Source organism: Spermophilus citellus, assembly GCF_964194105.1.
Source record: "Spermophilus citellus genome assembly, chromosome: 13".
Taxonomy (NCBI): Eukaryota; Metazoa; Chordata; class Mammalia; order Rodentia; family Sciuridae; genus Spermophilus; species Spermophilus citellus.
Genome location: NC_138193.1, coordinates 7,241,225 through 7,251,599, shown reverse-complemented (window position 1 = coordinate 7,251,599; position 10,375 = coordinate 7,241,225). Strand labels below are relative to the sequence as shown.

Genomic DNA, 10,375 nt, shown 5'->3' with positions numbered 1-10,375 from the left:
ACCCCAAATGCTAAATCCCAGTACCAGTGAAGAAGACAAGAAGTCACACTGGGGAAAGACTGAATCACAGAAGTCTGAGCTGCTAACACAAAGATGGTGTGCAGTATGGACCAAAAGCAGGGATTGGGAAAACTATATTCTTTCATTACATGAAAAAAACAAACAAAAAAACCCAAAAAAAACCCAAAGCAAAAAAACAACAACCCTCAAACAACAGGAAAACTCAATAATTTAAATTTAATTACATATAGTGATGGGAATTGATATCAAAATATTTTATAGATTTATAAGCTATTCTTTACAACTATTAGTCTTCAGAAAAAGAGAAGAGATTTAATATGTTGGGGGTAGAAAGAAAAAGGAAAGACTGAACTCAGGAGGGCTGTATTAACCATTAATGACCAGTTGGCACGTTTTTACTGGTGATATAGTCCAATCATTCAATAAAGAACACAGGTAACTTCAAGAAAAGGGCTCTAGCATTTACAGATAATCTCACCTAAAAAACAATAAAGACACCCAGTAAAATTAAGGGAGAGAAAAATATTGTGAAATTTATAGATTAACAAGGAATGACCACTATGTTAAAATGCCAGCTGTTTCAGTAATGCCTTTACTCTTAATTTCCAAACTTGCCTTAAGTGGAACAGGCGCTATTTCCTTAACACTATTACTTAAGGATTTGTATAAGTAAAAAAAAAAAAAAAAAAAAAAAAAAAAAATTTCTAGAGAACTCAGTGTTTACGCATCAGACACAGACTATTTCATTCTAACAAATTTATTTTCTCGATCAGCTCTTACGGAATCACTACTCAAATTAAATTACAATCAAATGATCACATCAAAAGATACCCTTATTACCTAACAACTGTCCATATTTTCATTTCATTTTGATTTGTGCTCGTCTGAAAAAAACAGGTAATACAAGATCTGGGGAAAAATAAATTACCGTTTTGCAGCAGTTCATAAGTATTCTGAATAAAATATTAAAAGAAGTCATTTAATGAAAATATAAAGCAAATATTTTTAGATCAACAACGGATCTAACAATTCTATATTGCCGTCTTTTGAAAAGTCTGTTTATTAAAACCTACCAAAAACACTGCTTGGAAATGGCAGTATTATATAATCACATCCACAGCACCCATTCAATCAAAGTTGGCAACGGATTGAGGACAGAAGTCAAGAGAAGTGCAGCGGCTGGTGCTCAGTCTTTCTAAATCCCTTTATCTGAGTCAGTCCAGAAATAAAAAATAAAAAATATTAATAAAAAAAATATTAGCGGTGGAATCTTTAGGCATGATGGTCCACCCCAACGGCTGCCGGCAAAGCCGGGGTCGGTGGTGGCTGGGCCTCATTGGGCAGCCTCGCAGGCTGGGCCTCCACTCCCTGTCAGCCCAACCGCGCTGGACTTAGCCAGCCCCGGGCCTCTGGCCACTTGCGGCTGGACTTCCGGATCTCCCTCGCCCATCCTCGGTTCTTTCGCGTTGCTTTTATTTCCAAGGTTACTTTGAGGATACTTTCTTTTGGCTTTGCTATTCAGTCTGTTAATTTCAGAAGCTGTGAATTTGTCTTTGCCTCGAGACTGTTTTTCCCCCTCCTTCCCATTTCAACGTCGAGTTGCCACTTCCCAAAGGACTTTAAAATGGCCAAGAAAAACAGGGTCCTGGAGCACAGAGTCAGACCCCGAGGAGATCTGGTGCTGGCTTTCAGGTCCCTCCGAGGGGGAGGGAAAGTTTCCGCGCAGCTCTTAGGCAGCCCTTTGGGAGGAAGTAGAAGAAAGAGGGGGGCTCTTTCTCTCTCTTTTTTAAGAGAGGAGGCCGAGGCAGGTGCTGTCCACCGCTGCCAGGTAGGACATCTCAGGGTGGGTACACCTTAAGAGTGCAGTTTTGGTGCTGTAGGTAAAGTCACCCTTCTTTAAAAAAACAAAAAAACAAAACAAAAAAAAAAAAAAAAACAAAAAAAACCACCACCACAGCACAGACGGGATCTCACGGTTGCCTTTTCCTCTTCAGGTTTTGTTTGTTATGTGTGTATATAAAACAGTCTGGGTATTTATTATGCTTTTTTTTTCATTTTTTTTTGGTCCCTCCTTCCTTGGACTTAAAAAAAAAAAATGTCTCCTTGGTCCGTTTCTCCCTCATCTTTTCCTCCAAGGGCGGGCATGCCTGTCTGTCTTTGGGCGGAGGGGAGGGCGGCGGATGCACCCAGGCTGGGGCCCGGTGCGGCCCAGGTGCAGGGTCAGCGCGGCAGCAGCGGTGGCGGCGGCACGGCGGCGGCGGCGGCACGGCGGCGGCGGCGGCAGCGGGGGCGGTGGCGGTGCTGACTGCGGCTGCGGAGGCGGCGGCGGGGGCGGCGGCCCTCTTCGCACTGCGCCCTTGGCCTTCACTGCACGCTGGTCTGCAGCCCGTGGTGCGGTGGTGGGGTGTCGGCGCTCACGGTGCCTACCTGCGAGTAGACGTCGTCCGGCGTCTGTTGTTGGATCCCGGGCGGTGTCATGCGCTTCTCTTTCTGGCGCCGGTTGCAGAACCAGACCCGCACTACCTCTTTCTCGAGTTGCAGGCTGTCGGCCAGGTTGGTGATCTCCTGCGCCGAGGGCTTGGGGCACTTGAGGAAGTGGCTCTCGAGCGCGCCCTTGACGCTCACCTCGATAGAGGTCCGCTTCTTGCGCTTGCGGCCCTGGGCCGCGATCTTGTCGATGCTGGTGGGGCTGCCAGTGCTCGAGTCCGCCTCCTCCAGCCACTTGTTCAGCAGCGGTTTGAGCTTGCACATATTCTTGAAGCTTAGCTGCAGGGCCTCGAAACGGCAGATGGTGGTCTGCGAGAACACGTTGCCGTACAGCGTGCCCAACGCCAGCCCCACGTCCGCCTGCGTGAAGCCCAGCTTGATGCGCCGCTGCTTAAACTGCTTGGCGAATTGCTCCAGGTCGTCCGACGTTGGTGTGTCCTCGTCCGAGTGCGGGTCATGGCTGTTGAGTCCGGGCCCGGCGCCACCGCCGCCACCATGGTGCGGGGGTCCTTGCGCGTGGTGCGGGTGCGGCGGGTGCGGGTGTGCGTGATGGTGATGGTGGTGATGGTGTTCGGCCAGCTCCGGTGTGTCCCCGCGCACCAGCCCCGGGTGCACTAGGCTCTGGGCGCCGCCACCTGCACCGCCGCCGCCTCCTCCGGGCCCTGGGGGTGCGCTCAGCATGCCGTTCACGGTGAAGCCCCCGGGCTGCGAGTAGAGTAGACTCTGAGGTGGTGGTTGCTGTCCCCCGGCCATGGACGGGAGGTGGGCGGCGGCGGCGGCGGCTGCAGCGGCGGCGGCCGCAGCAGCGGCAGCCCCCCAACCCCCGGGGTGGCCCTGATGCGGGGGCGGCGGTGGGGGTCCTAAGTGCGGCGGCCCGCGGTGGTGCAGCGCGGTGCCGGCGTGCAGGTCATCGCGCCCGGCGCCACCCTTCACGTCGGGGCCCTGCGGTGGTGGCGGCGGCGGCTGAGGCGGCTGCTGGGGGCTGCCGGCCATACCCACCGCGCTGCCCGACCACGGCGAGCTCGCCTCTACCGCGGCGGCGGCGGCAGCGGCGGCGGCGGCGGCGGCGTGGGGCAGGGCCGTGACCCACTGGTGCGCGTGGCTCAGCATATGGCCGCCGTTGCTGGCGGCCATGGCCCCCTGCATGAAGTCACTCTGGACCATCTTGACCGAGGACGGGTCCCCCCGGTAGGCACCCGAGGTCACGGCGGCGCTCCCGGGCTGCATGCCGCCGCCGCCGCCCCCTGCACCTCCCCCGCCACCGCCGCCACCGCCACCTCCGCCGCCACCGGCCCCTGCCGCGTCCGAGTGCACAATGGAGCCGGCCGCGAGCAGGCTGTTCCCCGGCAGGTAGGGGTTAGAAGCCGCCGTGGCCATGCCGCTCCGCTCCCGCCACCCCACCGCCGCCACCACCGCCGCCGCAGCAGCAGCCGCGGCCGCCGCCGCCGCCGCTGCCGCCGCGCCCCCCCGCCTCCCGCCTCCTCCCCCCGCTCCTCCTCCCCCGCCCCCGCCCCGGGCCCCCGCCGGCCCCGCCGCCTTCGCCGCCGCCTCCGCCGCCGCCGCCTCCGCCCCCGCCGCCGCCGCCGCCGCCGCGGTCCCGGGCTGCAGCTGCAAGGCCGCTGGGCAGGGCGCGGGGGTCGCCGGCCGGCCTTGGTCAGCAGCAACAGCAGCAGCAGGAGCAGCGCTCTGGGGAGGGGGACTCGCTTCTCGGGGCGCGCTCCGTGGCCAGCCCTTTCAGGGGGGGTCGTGGCCACCCCCCAACCCCGGCGCGCTCGGCTTGCTCCAGCGGGGCTCACCAGGCGGGGCGGGGACCTGCACTTGGGGCGCTCTCCCGGGGCGCGCGGGTACCCGCTCCTCCTCCTGTCCTCCGGCGAGCGCGGACTCTGCCCTGCCGCGGGGCTCAGTCCACCTGCTAAGTGAAGGTTCAGGGAGACAACAAAGAAAGAAGCTGTTCCTTTCTTCCTTGGCCAAATTATGGATAACCAGCCACCGGCCCGCTCCTTTCCTGGTCCGCTCTCTTCTCTCCTCCTCAGGAACACATTTCACGCGTTCTGCCTTAGAGTAGTAAAACTTTTCTCGTCCTTGAAGGCGTGGTGATGTTGGCTGTTCTCCTGTGTGGAGAGGGGAGGCTGGCTCCTGTTCTCCCCCTCTGGTCCTGTCGTTTCAAGTTTTGTTCTGTCCTAGGAAAACTTCTTGCGATGGTGCATTTCTCTGAAGTTGCTATTGCCGGAGCTCTAGGTTGCCTCTGAAACAAGAGTCCTTTTTCATTCTCCTCGCAACAGTCACAGTCTGATGCGACATTTTTCCTTTTGGGCAGAAATTAGGAAACAAATATAACAAGGAAAAAAAATTGAACAGGAAAAAAAAATGATGTCGAATTGCTCTGTTACCTTGTTGCTGACGGTTGGGGTTGGTGTTTTATTATTTTCCCAGCAGTTGTCTGGAGGAGGAGGAAGAAGAGTGCATTGGTGGAGGTGGAGGTGTGTGTGTGCATATAGGGGATCCTTGATACACAACCAACTCCAGTGGGCACGTTGCGCCGCTCCCAGAGTGCACCGACGGCGGGCGCTGGCGCTGGCCGTGCCGGAGCAGAGTTGCAGCGGGAGCTTGCACTGCGCCCTCGTTCGCGCTCTCTCCCTCTCTCACTTTCCCTCTCCCTCCCTCTCTCTCCTGCTCTCCCTCTCTCTCGGGCGCCCGCTCTCGCTCCGATCTGACAGTTCGCTCTCTGTCCCTCCCTCTCAGAGCAGGGACTGTAGAATGTTTACCCTCCGCCGCGAGCGCGCACCCACCACCACACTTTCCCAAATACAAGGAAGTCGAGCACCAGGGACCCCGCTGATTGGCTACCCGCTGGGTGATTGGCAGGCCCGGAATGACTGGCTCAGGACGCGCGGCCCCCCTTCCGGCCGTTCCGATTGGTTGCTTTTTAATTTAGGCAGAGCGTCGTAGAAGCTGGAAATCTGTCGTCCCCCCAGTCTCCCTCCCCCTCGCCACTTTCCCCTCCCTGCCCCTCCCCCTCCGTCCCCTCCGCCCCCTCCGCCACATCTTAACTCTTAGTGTCCGGCCCAAACGTTGGCGTTCCCTCGGAGGCTCTAGGCGTTCACGATAGGTCTGGCAGCGGGGAGAAAAAGGAGAGAAAGGGAGGGATGAGGCGGGAGGGGGGCAAATCAAAAAGCAACCGAAGAGGAAAAAAAAAAACACGAAAAACAGTAGTCTACGCATCCCACCTAGTATTGCGTTGTGTTGCAACCCCCCCAGCCTTCCAGCCCCCACGTCAGAGATTTGTAAAGCGCGCGGCAAGGATGTACCATTCAAGATAATACCTATAGACAGATGTGTCCCCAGTGGTTTCAAAGTTTCCTCTTCCCTTCACCAGCCGGCCCCCATCCTCGTCTCGGTGGGGGTGGGAAGGGGGGGCTCGCCTCACCAAGAGCTCGGGTCGTGGCCACGCTCCTTGGAAATCCGCCACCGCAACTTTCTGCAGCCGCCGCGCGCCGGCGGCGGCCTTCTTTGTTTAAGTTCTCGGATGCCATCATCTGGGAAAACCTGCAGCCCAGGACCAGCGCGGTGCCCGCGCGTGCGAGACGGACCGCTCGCTGCCGCTGCTAGCGCTCTTCCCCACCCCCTCTCCCTCTCTCCTTCTCCCTCCCTCCCTCCCACCCACCCTCCTCTGGGATTCATGCAAGTAACGTGCGTGCCCCTGTGAGTTTGGAGGGTGCCGGTCAGCGGAGCCACGCGATGTATTTGAAAAGCAATCATTCCGACCTTCCCCCATAGATTCATCGTAAGTGTATTCGACCCCAATGCCTTTAGAATTCCTGTGGCAGCAGGAGTCGGCCCAAAGATCTGGGATCCACTAGCCGCGCCCTCCAGCGCTCCACCGCGTACTGTGTGTGTCTGTGTGTGTCTGTGTGTGTGTGTGTGCGCGCGCGCGTGTGATTTCAGTGTGATTGTTATTAGTGGTGGGGTTTTGCTCCTTTGCTATTCTTAGGCATGATGGTGCTTTTTTCTTTCTTTTCCGTCTCGGATGGTTTTACGTGGTAGATGGGACCGGCGGCTACAAATGCTTTCTCAGTCCCAGCCCGGCAGAAAGAGTTAAGGGAGATGGGAGGGGGAGTACTCGGGGTAGGCGGGAGAAGCGGGGGTGGGGTGGGGTGGAGTGGGGGGACGCGGCCAAGCGGAAACGCTGCACAGAGGAACCTCAGCGAACCAAGAAAAAAGAGAAAGTGGCAACGAAAACAAGGGCAAATTGAACCCTCCTCGGGGATTTCCAATGAACTAACCCAATTCGGACATTCAATAAATACATGGTTCCTAATGAGTGTGCGTGTGCGTGCACCCAGAACCCCCAGCTGTGGGTGCGCCAGCCCTGCAGCCTGCAGTCCCGAGACCCAGCGGCGGCCCAGGACGTAGCTTTGGAGCAGTCGGTGTGCTCCGATTATAATGTGAACGGGTCTGCCCTTCTCTCCCGATGCACAATTCCTCTGCCGAGTGCAGTTAGGTAAACTCAGTTAAAGCCGGAGCTCTCCAGTCCAGCAGCAGCAACGTAGCCTCTGCGTGATCTCAAGATTAACAGTAGACGCGTAGAATTTGTGTAGGATCTCGTCCAGCTCCTGCTTGCCAGGTGAAAAGATACCATCTTAGGTAGGTTGTAGCAAAGCCATTATTGTCAAGGTATAGATCTAAAAGGCAGTGGTAACCAAACCCCAGACAGAACGGATTTTTTCCCCTCTGCGTCCCCCAAAGGTTCCTTTTTATATTTATGTATGCGTATATGTATATATAAAAGATGGAACACAGATTTCATTGAATAAATCTGAGATCTCCAGGTGCAGACGTTTGAATAGTCCGTGCCAGCACCCCGTGTTTTCCTTTCCTGCCGATTTTGCTTGGATCCGGCTCAAAAACCAAGAGAGTCTCGTGGTTTTGTTTACACTGAATGGGGAGGATAGGAACAGAACCATGGGGCCGCCTTTCATTAATATACAGTGAGGATTTTGTCTAAATTACTGCTATGAATTTCACAGTACACGCTTTCAAAAGCAGTCTCAGGTGGCCTGATGAAACGTGATAGCGCCTCTGCAAACAGATCCACTTTCTTTCTTTCTTTGCAAGGAGGGTGTGTATGCTTATGGGAAGCCCCCCAAAACGCAGTGCTCCTCGATAACAGAAATGCACTTCTGTTCCGAGGTCTGTCCCCTTCTTACTCCCCCCTTTCCACGTACTTAGTTCTCGAATCGTTCCCCAGCCTCCCACCCCCGCCCCACCCCACCCCATCCACCCCCTCCCTTTGCGTAGTGTGATTGTTTTGTCTGGAAAAAAAAAATCCAAAGTATATAACAAGGGGAGAACAGTTAGTGCTGATTTTCATTTGCATACATTTTCATATATTTTGGTGAAAATAATAGACTAGTGAGAGCTGGGCTTAGAGGAGTCAGTGTAAAGGGAAGGCTAAGGATGCGTCGGTTCTGGAGAGTTGAGAATATGCCTTCCCCTCCACCCCCCAAGGCACCTTATTTGAAAACAACAACTACAAAAAACTTCTTTTATTTTTTTTTTAAAATCTAACCTTGGAAGTTTGCTCGGTAAGTGTTTTTCATTTTCTTTCCCTGCTTTCCTTTTTCTCTCCTTCCTTTCTGGTCTATTTATTTATATTCTTGTAGGTTTGGGAGCTTATTTTCATTGCTTGGGAGGAGAGGGTTCACAGAGCAACTGTCTGAGGAGGGAAGGGAAAGTACCGTTGAGGGGGGAGTGAAAAAATCCAACCCTGCTAAAATATTGCGTAGAACTATGGACTCGTTCCAAAGAGCCACACACAGCAAGGCACTTTACTTTTTTGGGTGGGTGAGGAAGAGAGTGCTATTAATTTTAATTGTGAACATGAGGGGGAGAAAGCCTTGGAAAAGAAGTGATTATTAAGCATGCAGAATATGAATATTTCTTGTTTAGACTTTTCTTCTTCTTCTTCTTTTTCTTCAGAGAATCAGGACTAGAGGGGAAGAAACCCCCTTCTGTAGCTGGTGGTGATGTTCAGGACTGTGTGCCTGCCTGGGTTTGGGTGGGTGGGGGACTCATGCTGAGAGCAGGGGATGGAGTGAGGAGGGGGGCTTGGCAAAGGGAGGGCAGAGAGCTAGAGAAAGAGGAAGCAGATTGGGGAGAAGAGGCAGGAAGTCAATGCACCCCTGGTTAATGCTGTGTCTGGGGAGCAGGCGGTGAGTTTCAGCCTCCTGGCTTGGTAGTGAAAGCCCATCAGAAAGAGGGTGATCAATCAAAACTAACCAGGACATCCCTGCGCTTTATTCCCAAAGGACATTAGAGCGTCAACATTGAAAACTAGATTTTACTGTGTTTTTTTTTTTAATTTCTTTATTTCTGACTGCCGAACTTGCCCCTCTTTGTCACTATCTCTGGATTTTGTAAAAATTGAGGGTGTGGTTACTTACCCCTAACAATAATTAGATAAATATGGCCGAAGGAAATAGCTAGGCCAAGTCCAGGCCGGTCTTACCTTAGCAAAATAGGCCAGAGAGGATTTAAAAAGATGCTTGGTTTTGTTCTTTTAAAGGAAGCTGCGACTGGGGTGATGAGGGGAAAATCCAATGGCTGGAATTTTATTGCACTTTTGTACACAGAACACCTTACAATTTAGAATTGGTAATTTATTTGGAAACAGTTGATACCAAATCAATGAAATGGTTTGTAACGAGAGAGGAAGAGGTTTCAGTTGGGGAGGGGGCTAAGAATCGCCAGTTTTCTACTCCTTGTTTATGCGCCTGGCAGCGTCGCATTTGACTGGGGTTAACTCTGTGTGCTCCATTGGACCAGATGCCATATAGAGCTGCTCCCTGAAGATCATTTGTTTCCTTGATGGGGAACATTTCTGAGCAGAGCATATTGGTTGCCATAGAGAAAGAAATAAAAGGAAGAACACTAGTCACATTAAGCTATATGTTTGTGCACTGGGCTTTAGATAAAAGGACCTTGGTTCAGCCAAAGAGAAGAAGCCAAACTAGAGATTTCTAGTGCCACTAAAACTAGCCTTATTTTGTTTTGGACTTTTACAGTTGAAACATATAAGCTAATTTTATTGGTTGTTGTTAATTTTATATGACACGGTTTACTGAACAAAATAAACTTTGCTCAGGAGTAGCACTATTGACTAGTCAGCAGGGGGCGCACTGAGTCGTTGTAGCGGGTGCTGAGTAAAATGTAGCCGGTTCAAAAGCAAATCTGCTCTTCGAAACTTGCCAAAGGAACAAACACCCCTACCTTTCTATGCATATTCACAACGAGGAGTGAATTCGTTGCATAACGCAGGGTTTTAAAATACTAGGACAATGATTTTCCCATCCCCCACCCGCTCGTGTCTGTGAAATGGCCCAGCAAGATACACAGTGCAGAAATGATTTCTCCCTTTCTCTCAGGAAAAGTATCCATAGGTCTGTCTATAGAAATGTGCTATGAAAGCAAGAACACTTTTTTTTTTTACAAGTGTAATTTTGATTACTAATAGGCTGCTTAAGAAGCTATTTTTTTTCCTGTTGTAATTTTTGGAAAAAGGTCAAGCAAACAAAATGCATTCTAAGGTATTATCTGTTAAATAATGGACATTCTGTAACCTCATACAAACGTTGAGTTCTAAATAAAACCTAGGATTCTGAAGATGTGGTCAAAGCCCCTAGAATCTCTTTCACTCCATTTGATACTGAGTAGCTACTTTCATTCTCCATACAGCCTGTGGCTTTAAAAAGATTTTGGATTTGCCCTTGAAAGGCTGTTAGAGAAAAAGAAAATACAAACTAACCATGGGTTAGGTCGAGATAACTGTGGGCTTGAAACTTTTAAGGACAATATTACTTAACCCAGT

The 10,375-nt window shown here is 52.2% G+C and overlaps 1 protein-coding gene across 1 annotated transcript; it reads right to left on the bottom strand.

Annotated features, from left to right (window-relative positions):
* Nucleotides 1-2,385: 2,385 nt before the first annotated feature.
* POU3F3 (POU class 3 homeobox 3) lies at nt 2,386-3,888 on the bottom strand (the record flags this gene model as incomplete). Its single annotated transcript, XM_081264646.1, has 1 exon — nt 2,386-3,888. Exon 1 carries the CDS (start codon nt 3,883-3,885, stop codon nt 2,386-2,388), a length of 1,500 nt encoding a protein of 499 aa, XP_081120772.1. The 5' UTR covers nt 3,886-3,888.
* Nucleotides 3,889-10,375: the final 6,487 nt, after the last annotated feature.